This window comes from Arachis hypogaea, chromosome 3 (genome assembly GCF_003086295.3).
Source record: "Arachis hypogaea cultivar Tifrunner chromosome 3, arahy.Tifrunner.gnm2.J5K5, whole genome shotgun sequence".
Taxonomy (NCBI): domain Eukaryota; kingdom Viridiplantae; phylum Streptophyta; class Magnoliopsida; order Fabales; family Fabaceae; genus Arachis; species Arachis hypogaea.
Window position 1 is genome coordinate 1,766,934 of NC_092038.1, and position 27,250 is coordinate 1,794,183.

Genomic DNA, 27,250 nt, shown 5'->3' on the forward strand with positions numbered 1-27,250 from the left:
TTTTTATTTTCAATAATTGATTAATAACTTATTTTTTATGTATATATAATATAATTGATTAAACATAAATTGTAAAATTACTTTTCATGATCAGTTTATTTTAAAATTATTTATTATTTCACAATAAGTAAAAAAAAAAAAAAAGACTTGTGTAGAGAGTTTGGTGGATTGTAAAGACTAAAAAGAGTGTAGAGTGTAGAGAGGGGGACAAGAGAGTGGGGCGTGAAAACAGTGGGACCCATAAACGTCATTTCAAAGGATGGACAGGGACAAGGACGTAAATGCGCCGAAAATATTTATAATAAAAAAAACACAACACACTCGATTTTCGTGTCTCTCTCTCTCTCTCTCTATTTTCTTCTTCTTCTTCTTCAATTTTCCCGGAAAATTCTCTCACCATGACTAGGGTTTCTCCACTCCCTCCTCCTCCTTATTAACTGTAACAAACAAACAAACAAAAAGCTCTCTCTCTCTCTCTCTCTCTCTCTCTCTCTCTCTCTCTCTCTTTGAGACGAGAAACAAACAGGGACAAGAACAAGAATACACAGACACACACAAACGACAACATTGGTTTCCCCGAACTCACACCTCTCTATTCCTTCCTTCTCCATCAAGCTCCATTTCTTATTCTCTCACTCTCTCACTCACTCACTTTCTCTCTTCTTCCTTCCTTTTCCCCCTTTTTTATTCTTTCACACTTCATCCTCTTCTAAAGTGTGTTCAACGTTCAAACTCAATCTTGAAATTTTCCTAAAGTTCCCATTTTGTTCCTTCTATGGATTCCTCATTCACACTCACCTTTGAACAAAACAATAAAAATCCTTAGAGCTTATCAAGACTGGTGTCTTGCTTCTCACACCTCACTAAAAATCATTTTTTTTTTCTTTATGTATGGTTTTTGGTAGTTAGTAGTGTGAAAACCAAAAGGGAACAAGGTTTTGTTTCCTCTTTCAGCTGGTATACATAGTCTGATTTACCTCTTAGGAAATTTGGAACCATTCCCTGAAGAAATAAACTAATTTTTTTCCTTTTTTTGTTTTTGTTTTCTTTTCTGAAGTTTCTTTTTCTTCTTCTTTGTGCTTAACCAAACAAGTTTTTCTATGCCAGAGCCCATACTTCACTGTCACCAAGGGTCCTGTTCTTGTTTAGGCTAGAACTTTGGATTTTCCTTTTCAACTTCTTTGATTGTGATTTGGACTTGTGTCCTTTGGGATAATAGTAAGGAGGAATCATGGCTATGGCTGTGGCTCATCACAGAGAGAGTAGCAGCAGTGGTAGCATTGATAAGCACCTTGATTCTGGGAAATATGTGAGGTACACTGCTGAACAGGTTGAAGCTCTTGAAAGGGTCTATGCTGAGTGCCCAAAACCAAGTTCCCTCAGGAGGCAACAACTGATCCGAGAGTGCCCCATTCTTTCTAACATTGAACCAAAGCAAATCAAGGTTTGGTTCCAGAATAGAAGGTTTGCCTCAAACTTTTAGTTTAAACATCTAAATTATTATTATTATTATTATTATTTTTTTGGGTTGATCGGGGTGTTGTCATCTAAAAATCTTAATTTTGTTGTATTTTTGGCTTCAAAGATTGCAACTTTTTGGTTATGTGAATTGTGGGGTGTTGTTGAAATGGAATCACAATGGTGCAGGTGTAGGGAGAAGCAGAGAAAAGAAGCTTCACGGCTTCAAACTGTGAACCGGAAGCTTACAGCAATGAACAAGTTGTTAATGGAAGAAAATGATCGGTTGCAGAAACAAGTGTCACAGCTTGTGTGTGAGAATGGTTACATGAGGCAGCAATTGCAAACTGTAAGTATATATGAACACACGTGCCTGTGTGATTAGCAATTTGTCACCTAATTTTCAAAAGAAATTATAACACTCAAAAATGTATTTTTTGATGCACTACTATATATGTGTCATGGTTTAGATTGAATTAAGTTTTGTTTTTTATATCAACATGTGATGAGAATATAATCAATATATATAGAGTATTTTTATGTTTTGGTCTTTTGAAGGGTTATTTAAGTAATTTTTGTCCTTAAACACTGCAGACATCAGCTGCAACTACTGATGCTAGTTGTGATTCGGTGGTTACTACTCCTCAGCATTCCATGAGAGATGCTAACAACCCTGCTGGGTAAATTTGGAGCTATTCACTGAACTTTCTGCATTTTATATGTACATATACGATGAAGCTTTATCTGATTCTTTCTTTAATTGTTGAGATGTTTGCAGACTCCTATCAATTGCAGAGGAGACTTTGACAGAGTTCCTATCCAAGGCTACGGGGACTGCTGTCGATTGGGTCCAGATGCCTGGGATGAAGGTTGCTGTTCTTTATGTTTTGTTAACTCTTTTTGGTGATCCTAGAAGTGAAATTAATAAATGAGTTAATAATTATAGTATTTGGGGAGATCAGTATTGAGATTTTCTTACGATCATGAAGGTTAAAAGTTTAGTCTGCTAAACTTACGGATTTCGCTTCCTTTTTTTTTTCTTTGTCGAAAAATATTGTCAGCCTGGTCCGGATTCGGTTGGGATCTTTGCCATTTCACAAAGTTGCAGTGGAGTGGCAGCTCGAGCCTGCGGTCTTGTTAGTTTAGAACCTACAAAGGTAGTGTATCGTCTTGTAAATAAGTGAGTATGATTTGTGATTATTCTTCCATTTCTTTGTATGCAAGTTAAACTCTGCATTCTATTCAAGTTTTGAATTTCTAAGTCCCTAAATTTTTAATAGATTGCGGAGATCCTGAAAGATCGTCCATCTTGGTTTCGGGAGTGTCGGAGCCTAGAGGTTTTCACAATGTTCCCTGCGGGTAATGGAGGGACCATTGAACTTGTGTACACACAGGTGAGAATTTAAATACAACATTTGACAATTCTTTTTGTTTATTACTCTCTTGAGTAAAATTTGAATTTTTTTTCCAGACATATGCTCCAACGACACTGGCTCCTGCCCGGGATTTCTGGACTCTCAGATACACTACAAGCCTGGAAAATGGCAGTCTTGTGGTGAGTTTGCGTTGGACTTACCATAAAACTGTGACTCTCACTTTTAAAGTTCTGCTTTGAAGTGAGACGATGCTTTCATTATTTTGCACTTAATCCATCTGATTCCACTTTTGAAGGTTTGTGAGAGATCTCTATCTGGTTCTGGGAGTGGCCCTAATGCAGCTGCTGCTGCTCAGTTTGTAAGGGCTGAAATGCTTCCTAGCGGCTATTTGATTCGACCATGTGAAGGTGGAGGGTCAATTATTCACATCGTAGACCACCTAAATCTTGAGGTTTGACCGACTGCTTTACAATTTGGCATCTGTTTTTCATTTCTTCTTTCATACATTAACCTGTTTGTTGTTTTCTTCCAGGCCTGGAGTGTGCCAGAAGTGTTGCGACCACTTTACGAATCATCAAAAGTGGTGGCCCAAAAAATGACAATTGCAGTAAGTTTATCATAGTTAATCTGTTAAATAATGTGTGTAAATTATCATTGACTAGTGTCATAATTGTGAATAATGTCCAAATCTGAGCTGCAAATCTTTTTGATGATTTCGTCTGGTATGAGTAAATAATATGGGGAAAATAGATGTTAGACTGTGCGAAGACATAATCTGGAAGTTGTAAGGTTCTGTCTTTATGACATACAGATTGAATATCTCCGTATATTTCCCTCGTTTCCTCTTGTTGTTCATCTATTCATGTCTTTAACCTGTTGTTAGGGAACATACTTTCATGTCATTCCGTATTTTAGAAGATAGTTATTAATTGATGGTTCTTGTGATAGGCACTTAGATATATAAGGCAAATAGCCCAGGAAACAAGTGGTGAAGTGGTATATGGATTGGGTCGGCAGCCTGCTGTTCTTCGAACATTCAGCCAAAGATTGAGCAGGTAGGCAAATAGCATGAATTCACTGTTTCTTTGAAACTTATTTCAGTCTCCAGTTCCATTGTGTTTATTTTGCATCATTCTCTCCTATACGATGTACTCATTGGCTGAAATTGAAATCTCACACCTACAGAGGCTTCAATGATGCTGTGAATGGATTCAATGATGACGGATGGACTGTACTAAACTGTGATGGTGCTGAGGATGTAATTATTGCAGTTAATTCAACCAAGAATTTGAGCGGCACTTCTAATCCTGCTAGTTCCCTTACATTTCTTGGAGGAATTCTCTGTGCAAAAGCTTCTATGTTGCTCCAAGTGAGTCTGAAAATCCAATTGCCTGAAATTCTCTGCAAAAGGTTCTCCTTGCTGGGATATTACTATTAGTCTTTTGTGCATGACATGGAAAAGTGAAACTGACATTTGAAAAGTTTGAAATCGAATATGATCATTGAAAGGGTGATTTGAAATGGATGAAGAGTTCCTTAATATACATTGAATTGTTTTATGACAAGTCTTTTATATTACTTTGTTTTCAGAACGTTCCTCCTGCTGTTTTGGTTCGCTTTCTCAGGGAGCACCGCTCAGAGTGGGCTGATTTCAATGTTGATGCTTATGCTGCTGCATCACTGAAAGCTGGCTCCTATGCTTATCCAGGAATGAGGCCTACAAGATTCACTGGCAGTCAAATAATCATGCCACTTGGCCATACAATTGAACATGAAGAGGTAATTTGCTTTTTTCATTCCCAGCTACTTGCCACACAATGTCTTTCCTTTTCGGGCCGATTATGATTTGTACTTTCAAGCAAAATCGCCAACAAGGTTTCATTTTTACTCCAGATGCTGGAAGTTATTCGGCTTGAAGGCCACTCTCTTGCCCAAGAAGATGCTTTTGCTTCTAGGGACATTCATCTCTTACAGGTAATGTGTTCGACTCTTGTTTTATTTTAATGCAATTCTTTTTAGCTATGCAATGTCAGGTTAAATGCAAGTATAATTTTTTCAGTACGACGTTGCTATTATTTTTTTCAATGATGTGATTGTCTGATCAAATATCTCTGAAGTGTTAAGATTTTCAATTATCAAATTCTTACGAAGATATACTTCATGCTGATGTTTCTTTTGGCTTATTTTTTCAGATATGCAGCGGAATTGATGAGAATGCTGTGGGGGCTTGTTCTGAGCTTATATTTGCTCCAATCGATGAAATGTTCCCTGATGATGCTCCATTGGTACCATCTGGCTTCCGCATCATCCCATTGGATTCAAAACCAGTTGAGTATTGATTCTTTTGCATCATCCCCTTCTATTTTTTTCACTGTTGCTGATGTCGGTCTATGAACCCCTGTATGTTACCATGTTTCAGGGTGATAAAAAGGATGCAACAACTTCTAACAGGACCCTTGACTTGACATCTGGTCTTGAAGTTGGCCCGGCGACTACTCAGGGCGCAGGAGATGCATCATCAAGTCAAAACACCCGATCAGTGTTGACCATCGCGTTCCAGTTTCCTTTTGACAGCAATTTGCAAGATAATGTTGCTGTCATGGCACGACAATATGTCCGTAGTGTGATTTCTTCTGTCCAAAGGGTTGCTATGGCTATATCTCCTGGAATGAACCCTAACGTTGGGTCTAAACTATCTCCTGGTTCTCCAGAAGCCCTTACACTAGCTCACTGGATCTGCCAGAGTTATAGGTAAGTTCATATTTTTGTTAAATGATTCTAGGATTAGACCCATTGAAGCATTATAGTTGGTATTTCTTTTTGGGAAAAAGGCCTAATAGTAATATGTCTCTTCCCAATAACAGTTACTATTTAGGGTCTGACTTGCTGAGATCAGATTCTCTTGTTGGCGACTCGATGTTGAAGAGTTTGTGGCATCATCAGGATGCCATTTTGTGCTGCTCACTGAAGGTATGTATGGTTTTGGTTTCGGTTTTTGTAAGTTTTTCTGATGTCCCTTAAAATGCATACCATGCGACAATTGTGTGATATTCTTTTGTGCATTGCAGTCGCTGCCGGTGTTCATCTTTGCGAATCAAGCTGGCCTTGACATGTTGGAAACAACCCTAGTGGCTTTACAAGACATCACATTGGACAAAATTTTTGACGAATCCGGTCGCAAGGCATTGTGTGCAGACTTTGCTAAGTTAATGCAGCAGGTAATTTCCAAATCGAACCAAGTCTAGAATGAATGCATTTGGTTTGCGATTTCATTTTCCATATGTTTTGTAGGATTTTAAGAAAATAGAGAAAACAGTTAAAATAATAAAAAACCGATTTTTGTTTTCACAGCCTGTTTTTTCTTTTAATTTCCGAAATTTTGAAAACAGAAAACACTTGAAATGAAAAGCAAACTAAATGCACCCTAAGATTTTATTTTTATCGTTTAGTTTTTTCTTCGCAAATCTTGAGAATATAATATATGGAAAATAGAAAACAAAAGATGGAAACTATGTTGTTTCACATTTTTATTGCATTTTCTTGTTGCAAACTACACTTCCCTATTCAAAAAATGGTGAATTTGTGTGTTCTTGTATCAGGGTTATGCTTATCTTCCAGCTGGAATATGCATGTCAACAATGGGGAGGCATGTTTCATATGAACAAGCCATAGCATGGAAAGTGCTTGCTGCAGAAGACAACACTGTTCATTGCTTAGCTTTCTCTTTCATAAATTGGTCATTTGTATGATAATGGATCCAATTTGGTGTTTCCCACTTTGAACATTAAAAAAGAATTGAAAGGGGGCAAAATATGGAAGTTCCAAATTTTTGTTCATATACTGTAACTCACAGGATCAAGTTTGCATTTAATTCGATTTCATTTATTTCTTATTGTAGTGCAGAGACCAAATTATGTTGTAAATTTCCTTTAGTGCTTTTCTGATAGTTTAAGGAATTTCATGTTTTTCTGACAACTTAGTATTATAATTCATGGCTGATGACTACTAATGTTAGTATCATGTGATTTTGTGACCAACCACTTAACCCTTTCTTTTTTTTTGTTCAAATAGATTACTTTTTTGGGTGGGGGAATAAACTTTTGAGTGAATACCCCATCTGGCCCTGGCCTGACAATTATCTCGAAAGGGCGAGGCCCAAAAAAAAAAAACACCAAATTCGACTCCTGATATTTTTTTTGGAGCTGATTAGTTCCTGTGCTAAAAAAAAAATATTGATTTTCTTGGCACAGGGACTAATCAGTCCCATAAAAGTAAATTTCAAGGTCCAGGTTGGTATTTATTTTTGTAAAAGGCTTCGTTGTCTTTTGAGACAATTGTCAGGGACTATTTTGGGTTTTTCTCTAAACTTTTTCAAGGTAAAAAAGGTTACAGAATATAAGATTTAGAAATAGAATAGTATTGACAAATATTATTTTGAAAGCAACTTATATTTATAGGTAACTTTTTGTTTGGAGGTTTAGAGAGAGTTAGAAAAATTTGGATTATCTTTGTAATAAGTTTACCATATAAAAAGTATTTTTCTCAAATATATGATAAGCTAGATACATTATTTGATAATCCCTTTTAGTTCAAACATAAACATAAACTATCAGAACTTGTTTTTCATAAATTAAATAGTTATTGAGAATAATTTTAATTCTATAGTTCTCCTAAAGCACAAGCACTATGCTAATTGCTAAAATAAGAAGAGAGTTGGTTACAAGAAACGCCACTAATACTGCTAGTATGATTAATGTTATTAAGAGTGCTTAATCAGTCGTTATTCACAGCACTAATCATGTTAGTGTTAGATTCCATATAACCCCATCAAACATAAAATTATCTCAAGAAATTTCTTGATATTATTTTCTTTGCCCCATTATTTTGCAAGATTTGAACTTGAAACCATCTTTAGAGGATAAATTTTTAATCATTTAAACCAACCAACCAAGCATTGATACAAATTTCAATACAAAAGAAACCACCCTATGAACAAGTTAACATTGAACCTCTGGTTTGGTCAATGAGATTTACATGCAACCATTGCATACTGACAAAATACCAATCTTAAAAACATTTGGGGTAAGGTAACACATGATGGCAACACTCATTTTTACGAGTTGCAAAAGTTTCTGTATTTTTCTGTATGTATCATTGTTAAGACCGTGTTTGGTAGCTCGGAGAATACGAAATACAGATATAGAGACACAGCTTTGTATATCTGTCTCTAACTCGAAACAATATCGTGCATCTCTCTATCGCTGTATTTATTTCTTACTCAGTTACCAAACGCGGCCTTATGTAATTTTACCGGGATGCCAAGGACCAGAAGTTGAGCAGGAAAGAAGGAACTGTTGTGAACCAAGAAATGAAGGCCATGCCGGTAGCAGTTTCGAACTGAACACAGTGGTTTTGTCCACAGCTTCCAAGGTCATTATCTATGAGCACGGTTATTCCCGCTGATGCGCAAGCCGCAGCAAATGTAAGTGTCGATGTGACCTGCATGCATGTAAAGACACAACAACAAACAAGTCCTGTGAAATTAACAGCACTGCAGCATTTTCATTTTTCAGCAGGGGGTAAAAAAACATTGCATAAGCCAAAACTAAATGCTCCATGTGTCTAACATCATGTTTAGTAAAGACAATAGTAGTTGACTGAGCTTTTCAGTTACAATTCCTCAGTGATGGCAGTTAAAATAAATGTAAGTTGACCAGCGTTATTTGAACACGACATGTGATATTTGTACTTCTACCTTTTGCACCAAGCCGACACACCCCTCTCTATCGTTGAGATAAGCCCAATATCTCATCTAAAGATGGAGGAGTTTGTGTTGTTGACTAATTGTATGCGATAAAATGAGTACACAAAATATTTCTCTTTGAACATATTGATAAGAAGTGTGGTGTACATCAATAGAAAGTTCAAGTGAATGGGATTTGTTTGCTTTCTCATTTTCACTGTTTTCTGTTTCTAGGATTTTGTGAAAGAAAAAAAGGGGAGAAAATAGGAGATGAAAACAGAAAACGAGATTTTATTATTTTCATTATTTTCTCTTATTCCTTCATAAAATTTTTAAAACAGAAAATACTAAAACTAAAAACAGAAAATAAAAATGCAAACCAATCGCACCCAAAAATTGCTTGGAAGGTGTGACAATTATTTTGCATTACAGAATTTTTACATTATTATTATTGAGGCTAGCGATTTACTATAGAGATCTTACCCCATCACCAATGGTAAATAAACTGACAACTCGGTTGTTCTGCAAAGACCTCCTTACTAAAAGGGCGTATAGGTTGATAATAGCCAATGAAAGGCTCCACAAGCACTGCAAGCCCGCAGCCGCAACAAGGTAACTGATGCAAAGAGAAGAAAAGAGATATTACTAAATTGGATAGCATTTCATGAACAAGAAAAGAGAATGGACAACAATTCTGTTATTTGTTGAGTGCACTAACTTAATACACAACAGAAGTACAATCTGTAACAAATTAACCAAGCCATCTTAGCAAAATAACCGGTTTTCAAACCCACGGCATGCTAAAGGTTAATACTTAATAAATCTTAGTAGAGTCAAACGGATTACATTCTATGAAATGCAAAACTCTGAATCTAATTTGTCTGTAGTGGAATAAATTTTCAACATGAACAGAATCCATCATGCATAGGGGAACCCTAAACTGCAATTGTATGATAACTTGTTCTCATGATCTCTTCACAAGCATAATTCATTGGAAGCTTGTGTTTATTTGCAAGCAGGATTTCATATGAACCATGCATCCTCCACCATTATCACACTTGTTGATATAGCTATATATACAAATGAAGAGCAAGAAGAATGACTCACTAATTGACTAGGCTTAAGCTGCAAAATTCTCCCTCAAAGAATCAAATAATGCAATCTAGCTCCACCAATGGCATTATTTATCATTCACATGTAGCAGATGCTGCTTTGACCAATAGACACAATCACACAAGTCATTGAATTGTACATGCTCTAAGATCCAAAACTTTATAATTTGACCAAACCTTTCACTCCAACATAGGCTTTTTAACCGTCACAGATTCACAATCACAAACAACATTAACTAAAAAGAATAAAGGGGAAGAAAAACTTTCACATTCATAATAGTAGTCCAAATTTGATTGATTACCAGAAGGCAGTTACAGAAGGGAAATCACTAGTAGACGCCATGATGGCAAGCGCAGCCGCAGCGAAAATAAACTGAGAGACACGCAGACACAGGCCACCGGATGTGCCTGGCATGCCTTGAATATCCTTCATCCTCACCCTTGGAGGAGGGTTAATGTTGTTATTGTTGTTGTTATTGTTGTTGTTGTTGTTTTGATCACCACCACCGCCACCGCCACCTCCTTCAGTAGTTGGAACTTCATCAATTGGGTGAACCGAAGCATGGCTCACACTCATTTCTTCTCCAAAAAACACTTCAATTCATAATCATGCCTCTATCATCAATACCATCCAAATTCACCTCCTTTTCCTCACCAAATCTGATGATCACATTCATAGAAACATCATCAATTCCCCATTTACCTTCACATGAATGATATGATCTAATCACAATCAGAGATTCACATGAACAAATAAATCAAAAGAAAAAGCAACAAAAAAGGTTATTTTATTAGAAATTTTCCATTTTTTAACCTTGTTTGATTGATTCATTGAATGCCCTTTAATTCATTTCCATGAAAGACTACAACTTTAACCTCAAAATCAGCCAAGAACACCACATGAATCAGATCAGGGTTCATTGATTCCTTCATTAATTTAAAAAAACAAAAAAACAAAAAAGAGGGGAAATTAGAGAAAAAGACATACCCAGAATCAGAATTGCAGTGAAGTGGTGCTTGGTTTGTTGCTATGAATGGAGAAACATGGAACTGAGATTGAAAGAGTGGATTATTCTGGTTTGGTAAGCTGATGAAAGAGCAGTTGTTGAATAAATTTTACTTCTTTGGGAGGGTGTGTTTGGTGCACGCGTCAACACTGAAGACTTGTCATTGTTCCTCTGATTTGGCGTACCAGCTGCTCCAAATTAATAAATAATTACAAGCTTAATCAGGTTTTCCTTTCTTAATTTTTATTATTTTATTTATTTAATATTTTTTCAGAAATGGTGAAATTGATCTCTCTATCGCCATTTTACCAACAAATTAACTTGAAAAAATACTTATATTTTGAATTATAAATGTAAAATTAATTTAAATGTAAAAAAAGGATAATAATATCTAAATTAATATTACTAATTCTTAATTCATGTATCATTGATGAAAAAGATAAATGGAAAACAATATGTGTCAAATCGTTAATTACAATATTATAAATGTTTGATTAACCATTTATTATTTTTAAACTCATAAAAGTACAAAAGAGGATTCATCACATGACAATTTATTTTTATAATATGGTCAATATATAACCATTCAATAAAGGAAATACAAATATAATCCATTTGGATTGATCAAGTTATATTTTTTTTTCTTCTTTTTTTTTTTCCTTCTTTTCTTCTTTCTCTACTTTCATTATCGTTCGTCAATGTCGATTTCGTCGTCTTCTTCTTCTTCAATAACATCGTCGTTTTCTTTTTTTTTTCTCTTATTATTTCTTAATGTCGTTGTCTTCTTCATCTTCTTCTTTTATATATGTTCAGAAAATTAGAGCACAAAAATTTTTGATTCACATCACATAAATTTTGATGCACAATACAAAAATCTTTAAAGAACCATATGTCTAGAATATTTGATACCCAATCAATAAAATACACACAGTACATAAATTTTAGTACACAACATATAAAATTTGTTGCACTACAAAAATATTTTGGGACTATATACTTAACTAATAGTATTATACAAATAATAATTAGAGTAGTTAAATAATATATAAATTTCATAGTTTGTAATATAAGGGTTTCAAATTTGATATTTGCTTTGTTAATAATTTTGTTGAAAAATTTGAATTAATTATATATTTTTTTGGTATCAATAAAACAAAGCAAAACAAACAAAATTAATACCAATTTTCTTTTATTTTTATCAATATAAAAATAAAAGTATAACTGATTTTGATAAATATATATATATATATAGATATATATTATTTTTTAATAAATTAATTTTACTAAATACATATTTATCACAAAAGCCCACATTTTCTTCTCACTAAATTTACGTCTTAAAATTACTAGTATAATTTGGCCATTTTTTAATTTATTCATTATAATTTAACTAACTTAAAAGTCATCCGTGTAATATAAAAAAATATAGTAAAAAATCATCACAGCCACAAAAATGGCATATTCTCCCTGGTTCCACTTTATACTTTTTCCACCTTAGACAAATCCTCTTTTTATTCTCGTAGTAAAGTTATTTGTAAGAAAACAAGATTATGAAATAGAGTAATTAATGAAGTATTATTTGAACGATAGTTTATGGCAACAACTAACAAATACTAAATTTGAATGTTGATCCCTTCACATCATCCCACCTATGCATAATCAAACCTATGATGTTATGTTTTTAAAGATAGAATTTGATTTGATGAACACTTACCCAAAATTAAGAGACTAAAAATAGTAAAAGGAATTCTCCCAAGTCCCAACACCACAACATATCATGAAAATAGGAGTTTTCTACCTTAACAAAAAAGTAAGCATTCTATATTGAAGAAGAATCATTATAACCAAACAACTCCTGTATTCATCTTGTACCATACGAGGATGTTATGTATACAACAAGATGAAATAATTGTTTTATATGACCCCACCTATACAAGACTACATGGAATCATGGCCTAGCTAGTAGCATCAAAGATGAAAATTTGTTTCTCTATTGTCCTAAATGGATCTCATTACCAACATTTAGATAGGACCCCAACAAGATAAGTACATGACTTCTCTTAATGATTCCTCTGACTGCTTAGCTTTTTGGGACCTCTTGAGTACTGTAATGGAGACCATAGCAGAGGAAGAAGGAAACTGTGAAAACGATCTAACATGTTGTTGAACATTTCTGAGAACATAGTTCCACCTGCACACTCCTTGGTCCTTCAAAGCCTCCCCAACTCCAAGGCTTTCTAGCTGAGCTACTCTGTATTAATTCCTCTCTCAAAAATTGAACAAGTGATGAATAACTATGTATTTTGATTCATGAAGTAGCACAAGGTTGATGTTATCTATCTATATAAGGAAGTTTTGTGGTGCCAAAGAAGTTTGTAGCATCACTGAATTACTATTACTGACACCAAAAATAATAACAACCTGGAAGCAACGAATTTTGCTATGCTCTCATAACTTGAATGCCATTCCTGGTCTGTGAAGTAATTAACAATGGCTTGAATGCAATCATTCAAAAGCACTAATAAACCTTGAAACTGGCGATCTAGGAATAGACATATAATGCTTTCAATGAGTTCTTCAGCTTCTACAACAGAAAATGCTGGTCGTTTACTCCTGCAGTGAGAATAAAAAGGCATAAGTTGACATTGTCAAACCACTAAACAAGGATGTCAAATCATAAATCATGTCCTAAAATCATGTCTAACTTTTGAATCATGAATCATAACGCACACTGCCATTCAAAAACACATCAATGAAAAAGCCTAAAATAACAAGGATTGACACCTTAAATATGTATATACTCAAGTTACAAATAAACACTTAATCAAGAATCACTATGGTACAATAGACATTGGTGATGGTCAATAAATAAACTATGATAACCCAAAAATCATTAGTAAACACTTAATTCGGGAATTCTTTAAGTGTGCCAAAGGTAATAAAGTAACAGAAAATCAATTCACATAATTATCTAAGTAGATTCACTGTTGTGGCTTACCGTATTAGACAACAAGCAGTGACAAATTTGAGCCAGGCTCGAATATTTTGGGGTGGTTCTCCAGTGTCAGAATCTAGGAGACAAGAACATAGATTTTCTTAAAAGGACGGCAATAAATTTATGTAGCAATGTCTTTGCTGTTCCACTTGAAATTCTGAAAACACACTCAGCTTCTTTATATATGAACACTAACTCTTTCTCTTTATCCTTCATGATTTAATGAGTGAATATTACACACAAATTCTTGCTGTTTCATGCAAGTGAATATTACACAAACTTATCTATACCAATACTTGCAATATTAATAGATTAATTTAAGAGCAAAAAGTGGTGTGGTTCAGGATAATAACATACAAGAACAGCAACTGCCACTTCTCTGTATGCCAGTCTAAGCTTCAATTTTTCAGGAATTTCAGCACTATCCTCTTGCCCTGTTTCAAAAGTTCCTTTTCGCTGCAAATTCACAAGATCCACAATAAGATATGAAGCGGAAGCAGAAAACATTAAACACATCAGAAGAAAAAATATATTGCCCTGCCAAAATGATGCAGAGAAACCACCAACCCTCTTTAATGCCTCAAGTAGCTCATCTCGCCCAATGTAATCCAAATGCCTCTGAGCGAAAGAATTTATTCCTAGCATGCACCTAGTTTACACACGAAAAAAGATGGATAAAGACAATGAAATACTTCTCGAAGCAAGGTTCATTATGCATAAATTGTCGGAGGAGGAAATCACCTTCAAAATGGCAAATCTTCCATCCTTTGATGGCAAACCAACTCGAATGATCTTGTCAAAACGACCCTTCCTCAACAAAGCGGGATCAAGAATGTCTAATCTATTTGTAGCACCTATCACAAGCACCTGAAATTTAAGTTTAGAATATCAAATAACATCATTGTAACCTGGAAGCCAATTAAAAGCATACCTGTGCTGTAGAAACTTTGAATCCATCCAAATTAATGATATAAAACACTTTGATTTTGGATAGGAAAAGAGATATGTACAAAGATAGGAGCATCAGACAGCAATAGCCACAAGTTAGTTGAGGCAGTTATTAGTCTATTAAAATTTAAATCACATCACACTATTCCCTAGAATGAGTCATCACAACTGGGAAACAACAGATGAAACAAGAGGCTATGACGATCATACCTTCTTTTTCCAGAAGCTGGATCTTTTGTAAGTGATGCAATGCTGGCCACATGGATCAGATCATAAGTTCGAGGATACGTTGAGAAAGGTTCGCACTTGAGAACAATAACAAAACGTCTCAGATCCAAAACACTAACCCATTGAAAACTGCAATACATGTTAATGATAATGAAAATTTTTGCCAGAAAGAAGGGTCCTAATTAAAGAAAAAAACAAGTTAGAATATAGATGTACTCGAGTTATTTTTCAAAAAGACGAATAATAATAATTATCATTAAGACATTTACTACGAACGGTTTGGAGGTTTGCCACATTATAGAAGACAAAATATTGAACTCCAAAGGCTCTTTCCGATATCCCCTTAAGTGAAAATACATGAAATTCTGAGCATAGAACTTACCAATCATGATAGACTCCTATAAGACCTCTGTCAAAGACCAATTTAAAGTACCTGCAAAACAAAATTGTTTAGAACCAATTGTTTTTCAGACATAGCCACCTCTGTTCTCAATGCTGCCCCGCTCAGTATTAGGTTCATGGTCAGTAGTCATCTGTACAGCCTCCCCTCCCCTTGACAGAACTTGCAACATAAAAATAATTAATTAAGAGTGAAATAGCAAGAATATAGATACATATTACTACTTATGTACACATAAAAGAAAAGCACAGCAGTGGAGAAAACAGAGACTGAATCTGAATTCAAAAATGGAGGCTCAATTGAAGATACTAGTATAACGTAAAAGCTAGGGTGCATAATGTAAAATCCATTCAATCAATTAAGTCATTTTTCATTCATTCACCAATTCACATACTATAAATACTCTTCAATTCTTTATTGCATAATATTGTGAGTATATTTGAACCCACACAGCAGCAATATAATAACCATGTATCGTTATATGATGATAATCCAGAACTAAAAATAATAAACTAGCTAGGTAATAGCAACCACAACATTGCCATGCCTTGTGCTCCCTTTGGCATTGCAAATCCCTGCAATGAGAGAAAATATTTAGATAGATTAAGATTCAAAAGTAGAGTAGGCATGAGTAACAAAAAGTGCAGTATAAGACTATTGGTAATAACAAAATTAAACGTACTGGTCTTGGACGACGGGGTAAGAAGATGGAGGGCCCCCTAGTTCTTAGTCGGACTTAGAAATCTCAGACTCCACCGTTGCCATCTTCGTCACAGTAAAGTAAGATTACTTATACAAGTATATTACAAAAGAATCAATTTATACACAATATGGAAAAGAATAAGTTACTGGGACTTCACCAATGTGAAATGCTCTCGGGCATCCATCGCAACACAAAAGATCCCCTCCATCAGAACATATACTGCAGAGGTCATCATTATCACTGGAGGAAAACTTCCGTTCTTTTAAATAATTGATGGACAGCTCATGGAGTGAGACTCCATTAGATGTGTACCTGTGGAGGTAACTGCAATACATACATCAAAATGTTAGAACAGGGAAGCAAACACTAGTCAATTTTCTCAATACACCATACTATAAAATTTGAGGGTCCAAACACATCGAGATTTGAGGCTAGAAAGTTGAAGGAGAACAAATGGCGAAAAAAAGAAGAGGGGCGAGAGAGAAGTTTTCAAATGAGAAGAGGCAATGAATACCGACAAGCCTTGTAATGTAAAGCCAAATGCATGGAGATAATAACTTAATCCAATAATAGAGTTTGAACAACAGAACTCATGGTTTCCTACGTGATGCCCAACCGGCAGGAGCTTCAAACTGGGAGGGGCTAATCTGCTCATTCATTTTTATTTTGTATTTCAAAAGGAAGTGTCAAATGTCTAGTTGAAACCAAATATATAGGACAATTACACTACATAAGAAGAAGTAACTCTTTGTCACAGCAGCTACAAACTATTCCAAAACACCGCTTGTAACCATCCAATAGTCGCTGCCAACACAAGAAAAGCACATTCAGAAGAACAATAATTTATAAAAATAGGAAAATAAAGACGAGTCACTATCAATGCAATGCAACCTTTCCGTGAACATAGTATGCTACTTCTGTTCCATCTGGCAACACATCTGCTTCAAAGATCAACTTATGCAAGCGTAGATCCCTTTCAAAATTCACGTATAAGAGAGAAAAATACATGTCGAAACAAATAAAAATAATATTTAATTCATACACAAAAATTGCACTTTCCAACAGAACACAAATGCTTACTTCGTAGTTACTTTTCCATCACTCTTATCACGAGATGTGCTGTGCTTCATTCCATTGTTTATTGACTTTGAACCACAATGGGTTCCGGGGATCTGCAATGGTAAAAAAGTTCATGTTATATAATCATATGACTACATTGAGGCAAAGAAATTCCAATCAGTTTTGTAATACGTCTGTAGGAGTGACATGCAAATACATTTATACAAATGATACTCAAATAAATCACCAATGTATGAATGCCTGAAACCAAACTTGTCATCCGGCTAGTATACAGAAAAGAAATGCTCGGTAAATTCTGACGATGGCCTTACCTATATTACATATGACGATGACTTAAAAAAAATGCCTTGCTATCCAACAAATGTCATGCTTTTCTTTCTTGAAGTGTTATAGTATTCCATGATATACTAATTATGATCATCAAGCAAACAACTAGTACCTGGATTGAACTGCAAGTGAAACATTGCAATTGCTGGTGTCGGTTGTTTGAGTGGGGAGGTTAGGAGGGCATTCCTTCAACTCCATGCATGAATTGCAGAATAGTCTCGACACAACATTGGCATCTTCAAATGTACAATGATAAAATAGTGTTACTTGTTAGCCTGACTGGAATAAGCTTGCAAGCACGTCAACAAAGGACAGGAAATCAAACAAGTGAATCTCAAACCTCTGCAGTTAAAACAAAAGGTAGATTTCTTTATGGTCAAGCCTCCTCCAATGACTTTTTGGACAACTTCTTCCAAGGTTTCTAATGGTACATCCAAACATGCATTCATGACATCACGAAGAGTACTCCCATTCTCAAGGTATATATACTCGGGGGGGCACTTGTTTAAACGACTAGCATTAAGCTTAAACAAGGTGGGCGTCACAACCTAGTTCCACAAAAAACAAAGGAACTGACACACAATATTTTAGACCATACAGTAACATAAAGTGTATCTTCATTTTACTTACCTCAACACCATGGCAATCTTCACAATTGCACACAATCCCATCACCATTAATCACTCCCCGAAGCCCTGCTTATCCAGCCTTGCTTGCCTGCAAATTTCTCAAATTCAGACACTCACATTTTCAACAGCAATACTCATATCTCAAAAGAGAGCCTATGCGATAAGAAGGAAAATCAGCCAACACCTTCACACTGTGAGCATAATTCACTGCCACACCCTCAAGAATCCCTGTGGCTAGAAGCTCCTTCAGACTTGTTGGGCACCTCTTAGTACTAGCCTTGGACACAGCAACCAATGCACCATCTTCCATTTCCTGCTTGACATCATCACCAACTTCAACAGCTTTGGCATTGTTATTTACCTTATCATTCCCAACCTTTGCGCCACTAACATCATCTTCCAACTTTCTCTTTAGTAGAGACCTAGTAAACCTCCTAAATGGCTTCTCCATAGAAACAACAGAACACTTCAAACTACCACCATCACCTGTAATTGAAACCGGTGTTGCCCCACCAACAACACCATCTTCCTTAGAACAACATACCTCACCACCCTCCTTCACCTCGCCTTCACAACCAACCTTCTCCGTTTCAGAATAGAACATTGTTTCTAACTTCTAAGCTTTTGTAACTTTCTCATCATACAACATCCAAATCTATAAATATTTTGTTGGTATTAACATCCAAATTTGTATTTTTTTTTTGGGGTACTAATACGGGGCTTAAAGCCCGGAGAAGAAAAACTTAGATATAAACTATACAGGATAAGGTAGTCCATTTTTCATCATCATTCAAAATGCTATAATTCCGGGCGGGAAGGTAAGTCGCAAAACACAAAATCATTCTCTAACAGCAAGCTCTTTTTGGCCGAAAATCAAATTAAGCCTGTTCTTTTGGGGGGTGAACAATTCTGTTTTTCGTTTCTCTTTTTGATATAGTTATCTTACGGAAATAATGCACTTTATTATATGGTATATAATATTGTGAGTATATTTGAATCCACACAGCAGAAATATAATAAGCATGTATTGTTATATGATGATAATCCAGAACAAAAAATAATAAACTAGCTAGAGAAAATAGTTTGCATGTAATTGATCTAGGACTCTATGGTATGAAACAAATGGAAAGCTATTTCAGGAATGAATTCACACTATTGCTGTTGGTCCTTATTTAGGAGGCTTCTCCTTTGAAGTGTTGTTGGAATGGCCTTGGGGCGGCAAACGGGTCCCTCTCAGTTCTTCTTGGGGCTTCCTCATCAAATAAGCCGAGGTGAATCAGTTCTGATCGTAGTTTCTGCACATTTAATGCAAGTTCTGCTTCTCGACCAGGAGGGTAGAGAATTTCATCTTTCCCTTTCTTAGAAATCTCATCAAGATTAGGTTACATGTTAGGGCTAATCAATTAACAGCACCGTAATCAAATTGAAAGAAAAACTATTCATCGTATAAGCTTACCTTAATTGGTTCAAAGAGTCGTCGTTGTTTCTGCGCTGGTTTTCGACGACGGGGAAAGCAGCTGATGGCGGGCCCCCTTCTTTCTGCTCTCTCATAAAGTAGCCGCATCTCCTCTTTCTCTTTCTCAGAAAGCTCAGACTCCACCGTTGCCATCTTCAATTCACACACAAATAACAGCACCATAATCAAATTGAAACCAAAAAAAAAAAAATTATTCATCGTAGAAGCTTACCTTATTAATCATGTGGGAGTCCGGGTCGTCATCAGTATTCACGAGAGGCAGCGCCTTGTCTTCCTCCGATGCCATTTTGATGAGAGTAAAGCTAGGTTAACAATGGATTTTTGGGCTCGTATCCTATCTACGTTTTTCTACTCTTTATATTTGTTTTTATGTGTGGCTATGGAACTCTTGAGGAGCTTCTTGAGGTCATAACATGGGCTCAGCTTGGAATCCACAACAAACCAGTAAGAACTAAATTGAAACTTTTAAATTAAAAAATTATTGTACTTGTTTAAGGGATATTCTTATTTATATATTACTTGTTTTATTGAGGAAAAATATAATAATTTTTGTAATATTATTTTATTATTGCAAGGTGGGGTTACTGAATGTAGATGGATACTACAATTCGTTATTGTCTTTCATTGACAAAGCTGTGGAAGAAGGCTTCATTAGCCCCAAAACTCGCCACATAATCGTATCTGCCCCCTTCACCAAAAGACCTTGTCAAAAAGATGGAGGTTAGTTATATAGTAATACTAGTGCATCGACGCGTGCGTTGCACGGGATGGCACAAAAATAATAATAAAATATTATATATATCATATATATCTTTATCTTTATCTTTATAGTAATACAAATAGGGAGTTCATTTGCTTATGTGTCGCTCATACGTTGAATCTGAGAGTTTATTTGTTTAGGTGTCATCACTAGAAATTTTTAGATTTATATTTATAAATTATAAATTATAAATTATTATTTACTTACGTTGTTATTTTCAAATTTTAAGTTTGGGTTGTTTTACTTAGGTTATTATTTTTTAAATTTTAAATTATTTTATTTATTTGGGTTATTTTACTTAGGTTGTTATTTTTTAAATTTCAAATTTGATTGACTTTTAATTTAAATTTAAATTAAAGTCAATCAAATTTAAAAAATTTTAGTTATGAGTCAACTATAAAAATATAAGTTATGAGAGATGTAAAGCACCACAATCTACTTAATATACTAAAACTGGGTTTTTCTCCAACTAATAAGGGTGACGTGTCACTCTCTCGTGAGTCCGTTTTCCCTCCAAAACGAATAAAATTTTTCATCTATTCTAAATTATTTATTATAATTATATTATTATATTATATTTAATATTTAATGAATAATATATAATTATATTAATTTAAGAATATATCTTCATTATAATTATATCAAATCAATATTTAATGCACTATTAAATTACTTATCAATTATAATGCGTAATTACTGTACATAATAACAAATTGCCTTAATAGTAATTAATTTACATATTTATTTTTGTTTTACTAAGGTCTATAAATAGTGTTTTCCTGTCGTACATCAATCTAAATTTGAGAGTTAGCTCATAATTCTATATTTAATATTTTTTTACTACTTCATAGAATAAGAATGTATTCTTCATTTTTTATTGAAGTTGATCCTTTTAAGGTACAATTTATAATTTTTTATAATATTTTTCATATACTCATTCTATTATATTATTCTTTTAATAATTTATTAATTGTTGTTACTCTAAGTTGTTCTTATCGTCTAATGTTCCAGTTCAATTGTCTTTTACCACAATCGTTTACAATGTATCACATCAATGAAATATCTTATCGAGTTGTCTTCACTGATTCAAGTTCCAACTACATGGATGTAAGCGTTCAAAGAAGGGGCAATAATATCTACTTTACCGAATGATTGTTGGATCTACTCACCTATTATGACCAATCTAATGGAATGTGGTTAAAGTTAGCTTTCTTGGGAGGAGCTTGATTTTTGATTGAGGAATTGCATCCACGAATTTTATAGAGCAAGTTCAAGTTCCATTCCCTTCATGCTTTTTACGTCTGCCCGAAAATCTTCGAAGTGGAGCACATACTGAGATTGAATTCCCTTAGTTTAAGTTCAGTTTTGCTAAATTTGTGACAAACTCGGATATGCAATTTTAATAATTGGTAATATATTTAATTTTTCTTATTTTAAGCTGTTCATTATTATAATAATTTTATAACATATTGTGATTTTTTTTTTCAGAAATTATCGGCTTTCTTTTGCATGCATGCAATGTCATTGAGAGGAATAAGGGTTAGTTTGATTTCTCGGTGTGGCAATTCTATACCTTGCCGCATTGCATAAATAGTGGATGATGAAGCTTATTTAACAAGAGGATGGTTTGAATATAATTGATATAGTTAAATTAATACAACCGATAAGATTGAGAATATGTAGCAATTATAGTAATTATTATATCAATTATAATAATCATTCACCTGACTTTATATACAGTAATTTTTGAATTATAATTGTCACATAATTACTGTTGAATATTATTTAATTTTAGATGTTTTATAGGTAATATTCATTATCACATGAATTATCATCATTACTCAATAATAATAATAATAATAATAATAATAATAATAATAATAATAATAATAACTTATATAATTGATATAATTGATAAAATTCTAATTCTCATTCATATGTAATAATTTTATTAGTATTATTCACAGTTTTATATAATAATAATAATAATAATAATAATAATAATAATAATAATATATTATACATTTTTATTAATTAATATTTGATATTTTATATTAATATAATTTTATATAATAATGAATAAAAATTATAATTATATATTACTTTATATTTATATAATATATATATATTATATATAAATAATATATATTATTATATATCTATTTTATTCTTTTTTTTCATATAATTATTGAAATATAATATAATTATATATTATATAATTATTTTTATATATATATAATTATATTGAAGTTATAAAATTATAATTTATAGTATGATAATCTATGTAAAAAAATTCCATATTTGTTAAATTGTTTTTTATTATAATTATTTTATTATTTATATCTATTAATATACATTTTTATTTATATTATTATATCTATTTTCTCTAATTACTAAAGTGACGTGTCGATCTCTCATGCTCTATTTTCCTCCAAATGAATGAAATTTTTTACATTCTAGATTATTTTATAAAAATATCTTCATTGTAATTATATTATAATTAATATTTAACGAATAATATATAATTATACTATTTTAGGAACATATCTTCATTATAATTATATCAAATCAATATTTAATGCACTATTAAACTACTTATTAATTATTAATTAAAAATACTTTTAATCATTTTAATGATAATAATAATTAGTATAATTATATTATAATTAGTATTAGAAAATGAATGATATATAGTTATAATGGTCAAATTGTCATTTCTTCAAAATCTATTACTTTGAATTATAGAAAAATGATTAAAAGTATTTAAAAAATTATTGCATGATTGTAGAATAAAATTTAATCATATATATATATATATATATATAATTATAACAAAAAAAATAATATATATGACTTAAATATTTTTATATACAATTAATATATATATATATATATATAAGGAAATATTTAAAATTATTTAACAAAACTAATATACACGTATACATAAATAAAGAAATTACTATAAACAAATTATTATAATTTATGAAGATTACACATATGATGACATTAGTAATAAAGAATAAAAAAATTATCGATTGATTGTAGGCTCAAAAAAATAACTATGATAAGAAAATAACTAATATATGTGATTTAAATATATCTACATACAATTAATATATATGTATAAACTAAATAAGAGAATATTTAGAATAAATATATTCTGAGAATAAAAAAATTCACTTAATATACTAAAATTGGATTTTCCTCCAATTACTAAAGGTGACGTGTCGATCTCTCATGCCTCCGTTTTCCCTCCAAAATGAATGAAATTTTTTCAATTCTAGATTATTTTATAGAAAATATCTTCATTGTAATTATATTATAATTAATATTTAATGAATAATATATAATTATACTAATTTAGGAACATATCTTCGTTATAATTATATCAAATCAATATTTAATGCACTATTAAACTATTTATCAATTATCAATTAAAAATACCACAATTAATTATAATGTATAATTATATTAGAGTTGTAACACTTAACACCAGATTAAAAAGAAACAAACGCATAACGTATTACTTTTTTATTAATCAAATTATTATAATTCAAATTAATTTTAATAAAAGAATTTAAAATTATAATTTCAACCTTATTACGTGCATGATATAAGTTATTGAACAATTTATTATCATATGCATGACACGAGTTATTGAATAATTTCTCATATATTTTTTTACTCTAAAATAAATACACTATTTTTACCTATAATTATTATTCTTTATCAATTTTTTTATTTAAATACTATTATTATTTATTAATTCTTTTTATTTTTATTTTTCACATTTATTAATTTTTTTTCAATATTTTAAGTATTAATTATTGTTATTTAATTAACTTATTTTTGGTATTTAATTATTAAAACTTTAGGTATTAATTATACTCCAATTGCGATATTAAGACTTTGAACATCACCTCAATTTAATTTTGGGCAATACCACAAACAAATATATATATATATATATATATATATATATATATATATATAATATTTTAAGTATTAATTATTGTTATTTATTAACTTATTTTAGGTATTTAATTATTAAAATATTAGATATTAATTATATCCTTTTTATAGTGTTAAGACTTTAGAGATAATCCCAATTTAATTTTGAGTAATGTCGGAAGCAAATATTTAAACTATTAGTATTATTAGTATATTTTTTAAAATATTGACATATTATTAATATATCTATAATAAGTAATAGTGAATTTTCTCTCACATATTTATCATTTAAAAAATTTATAATTTTGACATAGTCTTTATTCTATTTTTTTTCTTTTTCATATCTAATGGCTACTGTCTACTATCCTATCAATAGTATCACCTACAGTAAATTATACGAAGAAAAAATATGAAAAATAAAGACCAAAATTATAAGGCTATAGAAAGTCCCATCCAAGTTGACAAGAATAAGATGGCTTACATAGAAATAGTTCTTTTACTAAATTAGTTGATTCTTTTACTAAATTTTTTCAAATAATGCTAAGTTCAATTTATAAATAGAGTTTAATTTTGATATACTAACAGTGTAAAATATTTTATACAATCGTGCAATCACATCCGTTCTTTTGTATGACCATTCACGCATTCAATGTGAAAAGTAGTTATTTTTACTGATGTGTCATTATATAATTGGATGCATGTGTAAAACTACTTTACATTGTCAGTGCATCAAAATTAAATTCTTAAAAATATTTGTAATTCGTATTTTAAGTTAATTTTATAAGTATGCCATTCCACAAGTTTAAAGACAATTCTTTTTAATAGCTTTGTAGAAGTTGATAACTTTTATATTTAATTTATTTTGTAGCAGTACGATAAAACTTATTGTTCAATCAATAACTATTTGACAAAAATGTTTGAGAATGAATTGGTATAAAGGAAGGTCTATGTCTTTTCAAATTTTGAGATTGAAGAATCAAGCGGAATTTAATTTCTTATATTATTCACTCATCTGTTCTTAATTTGGTACTTTTAATTTAATTTTTTTTGTTCAATTAGATATTATTGGACTATTGAGTGGAAAAGAAAAACTTATATCATAGTAAAAGATAAGGAGAAGTGACCAGTACATTGTAATTGATATTCATGATTTACAGTACGTATGTAAAATTTTAATATTTTAATGTGAATATTTTTTTAGTAATAATTATGTGTTGTAGTGCAAAATTTTTTTATATATATATTACTACTTATTTCTCTTAATTCTCGCTTTCATTTAGAAATGAGAAAAAAATAAGATGCACATTGTGATATCAATTTACAATCTAATTAATTGATCATCTATGTGATCACTAAACAACCGAATACATAATTATTCTCTAATTTATAAAATTTAACAAAGACATTGGTAAGCATATTGGTTTAGTATTTATTTATATATTTTATTTATTTATATTATATTTGTAATCATATTATATCTATTTTTATCAATATATATATATTTTTTAAAAATATCGTTAGTGTTAGCATATGGTGTATTAAATAAATTGAATGATAGAAACACGTAACTATTTTTTTTTTCAGTCAAGATTCAGAAAAATATATATTGTAATGTAGACTTGCAATATCAGTATATTAATAGAGAAGTGGAGAAAAAATATAATATTGTATCAAATTTTTTTAAATCATAATTGTAATTTATGATTGAAATCATAATTTAAATATTTTAAATGGATAATTTTATTTAAAGAATTCATAATTCAAACATAATTCTTATACACTTAATAGTTACATTTGAGTTAATATACTTAATATCATATTTAAAAAAGAATAAACAATATACATCATATTACTTATTTATTAATTAAATTATTTTAATTTAAATTAATTTTAATAAAATAATTTAAAATTTTAATTTTAATTTTATCACGTGTATGGCACGGATTATTACCCTTGTTTAAAGTACATAAATCCCTTTCTTTACATATATTCAAAATTTCTCTACTTATTCCAATTGCTGGTATTCACAAAATTACAGACATCAATCCTACCATCAACAATTTGTGTGTACGTATACGAGTGATACGGTTATGGACACTACCAAGTTACGGAAATTCTCCATTACCATACTCAATTGAGATGGTTTGGCTCGATGAAGACGTGAGTTTTCTACTAATATTTTTCTATTTTATTTTAAATTTATATTATTTATATTTTAAATTTATTTTTATTTATTCCCATCTAATCATTCTTTGATTTTTGTTCATCAATTCTATTTTATTTTATTTTGCATGTTTTGTAGTCTTTGACAATGAGACAAAACAAGTTCTAAAAAAGAGCTGTGTAAAGATATTTGATCCACTCCTATTGGTAAGTTCTAACCAATATTTATTTCTAAAAATATTAGTGAAGATATTTTTAATGGTAATTTTTATATTATTTATTATTAATATATTATGTAATACCCTGCAGAATGGGATACACCTATACTTTTTCTTAACCTAATTGATAAGACCTTTTTCTTCATCGTTGAAGTTCAAATATCTAATAATCCATATTTTTCACCCTCTTATAAAGTTAAGAAGATGATTGATAATCCACATTTTTCACTTTCTATTAAAAATCAGTTTATTTTTCTCTTTTTTGGTCATTAGTAGTATCTAATTTTTAAATAATAATTAATAACTAATTATAATTTTAGGATGTTGACTACATCCATGGTTTGCTTCCAATTTTAAAGACATCCTCAATCATTGAAGGAGAAAAAGTAGAAGGTGCTAAGATATTTGTTCAAAAAATGAATCTTTTATTTATTTATTTTCTCAAAGTTAGATCTTTATTTTATTCAAAAAATATTATTGAGATAAAATTAAAGGTGAGAATGAAGTCTTTAATTTAACGTAGTATTTTGTACAGAATTTGTTACTTGAATTCTCCAATGAAGTTGCGGACAATGATGAATCCGAAGTGTTGAAAAATGCTATTACACCAGCCAAGCGACTATTCTCCGAGTCGGAAGATTCGAAGGTGCAAGGAGATCCCTCAATCTGCAAGAA

At 31.6% G+C, this 27,250-nt stretch overlaps 5 protein-coding genes across 11 annotated transcripts; 2 read left to right on the plus strand and 3 right to left on the minus strand.

The window, feature by feature from the left end:
* The first annotated feature begins 278 nt into the window (after positions 1-278).
* On the plus strand, positions 279-6,871 carry LOC112786211 (homeobox-leucine zipper protein REVOLUTA). Its single transcript, XM_025829617.3, has 18 exons — positions 279-1,464; positions 1,648-1,807; positions 2,053-2,138; positions 2,237-2,327; positions 2,520-2,615; positions 2,739-2,852; positions 2,930-3,013; positions 3,130-3,285; positions 3,367-3,441; positions 3,783-3,889; positions 4,020-4,203; positions 4,425-4,613; positions 4,728-4,808; positions 5,027-5,161; positions 5,254-5,585; positions 5,699-5,804; positions 5,903-6,052; positions 6,434-6,871. The coding sequence occupies exons 1-18, from the start codon at positions 1,232-1,234 to the stop codon at positions 6,581-6,583; spliced, it is 2,529 nt and encodes an 842-aa protein (XP_025685402.1). The 5' UTR covers positions 279-1,231; the 3' UTR covers positions 6,584-6,871.
* Positions 6,872-7,744: 873 nt separating this feature from the next.
* Positions 7,745-10,990, minus strand: LOC112786217 (CASP-like protein 5A2). 3 transcript variants are annotated; one of them, XM_025829622.3, is made up of 4 exons: positions 10,678-10,990; positions 9,992-10,349; positions 9,061-9,193; positions 7,745-8,333 (listed from the first exon to the last, which is right to left on the minus strand). In XM_025829622.3, the coding sequence occupies exons 2-4, from the start codon at positions 10,264-10,266 to the stop codon at positions 8,142-8,144; spliced, it is 600 nt and encodes a 199-aa protein (XP_025685407.1). In that variant the 5' UTR covers positions 10,267-10,349; positions 10,678-10,990; the 3' UTR covers positions 7,745-8,141. The 3 variants fall into 3 exon arrangements, with proteins under 3 accessions (XP_025685407.1, XP_025685411.1, XP_025685417.1); XM_025829626.3 differs by having other exon boundaries at positions 9,992-10,392; positions 10,678-10,891; XM_025829632.3 differs by having other exon boundaries at positions 9,992-10,412; positions 10,678-10,885.
* A 1,544-nt stretch (positions 10,991-12,534) lies between these two features.
* On the minus strand, positions 12,535-18,979 carry LOC112786244 (uncharacterized). 5 transcript variants are annotated; one of them, XM_072225557.1, is made up of 15 exons: positions 18,191-18,979; positions 18,008-18,094; positions 17,718-17,925; positions 17,490-17,613; positions 17,051-17,142; positions 16,862-16,943; positions 16,128-16,774; positions 15,950-16,032; positions 15,250-15,842; positions 14,850-14,944; positions 14,433-14,558; positions 14,259-14,340; positions 14,049-14,147; positions 13,695-13,767; positions 12,535-13,309 (listed from the first exon to the last, which is right to left on the minus strand). In XM_072225557.1, exons 1-2 carry the CDS (start codon positions 18,608-18,610, stop codon positions 18,077-18,079), a joined length of 438 nt encoding a protein of 145 aa, XP_072081658.1. In that variant the 5' UTR covers positions 18,611-18,979; the 3' UTR covers positions 12,535-13,309; positions 13,695-13,767; positions 14,049-14,147; positions 14,259-14,340; positions 14,433-14,558; positions 14,850-14,944; positions 15,250-15,842; positions 15,950-16,032; positions 16,128-16,774; positions 16,862-16,943; positions 17,051-17,142; positions 17,490-17,613; positions 17,718-17,925; positions 18,008-18,076. The 5 variants fall into 5 exon arrangements, with proteins under 5 accessions (XP_072081658.1, XP_072081653.1, XP_072081654.1 ...); XM_072225552.1 differs by having other exon boundaries at positions 14,850-14,996; XM_072225553.1 differs by having other exon boundaries at positions 12,535-12,947; positions 13,118-13,309; positions 14,850-14,996; positions 15,950-16,774.
* A 39-nt stretch (positions 18,980-19,018) lies between these two features.
* On the minus strand, positions 19,019-19,924 carry LOC140181573 (uncharacterized). Its single transcript, XM_072225559.1, has 3 exons — positions 19,695-19,924; positions 19,463-19,615; positions 19,019-19,373 (listed from the first exon to the last, which is right to left on the minus strand). Exons 1-3 carry the CDS (start codon positions 19,767-19,769, stop codon positions 19,179-19,181), a joined length of 423 nt encoding a protein of 140 aa, XP_072081660.1. The 5' UTR covers positions 19,770-19,924; the 3' UTR covers positions 19,019-19,178.
* LOC140181574 (cytokinin riboside 5'-monophosphate phosphoribohydrolase LOG1-like) lies at positions 19,853-26,465 on the plus strand. The gene is made up of 3 exons (XM_072225563.1): positions 19,853-19,927; positions 20,059-20,203; positions 26,233-26,465. Exons 1-3 carry the CDS (start codon positions 19,853-19,855, stop codon positions 26,448-26,450), a joined length of 438 nt encoding a protein of 145 aa, XP_072081664.1. The 3' UTR covers positions 26,451-26,465.
* Positions 26,466-27,250: the final 785 nt, after the last annotated feature.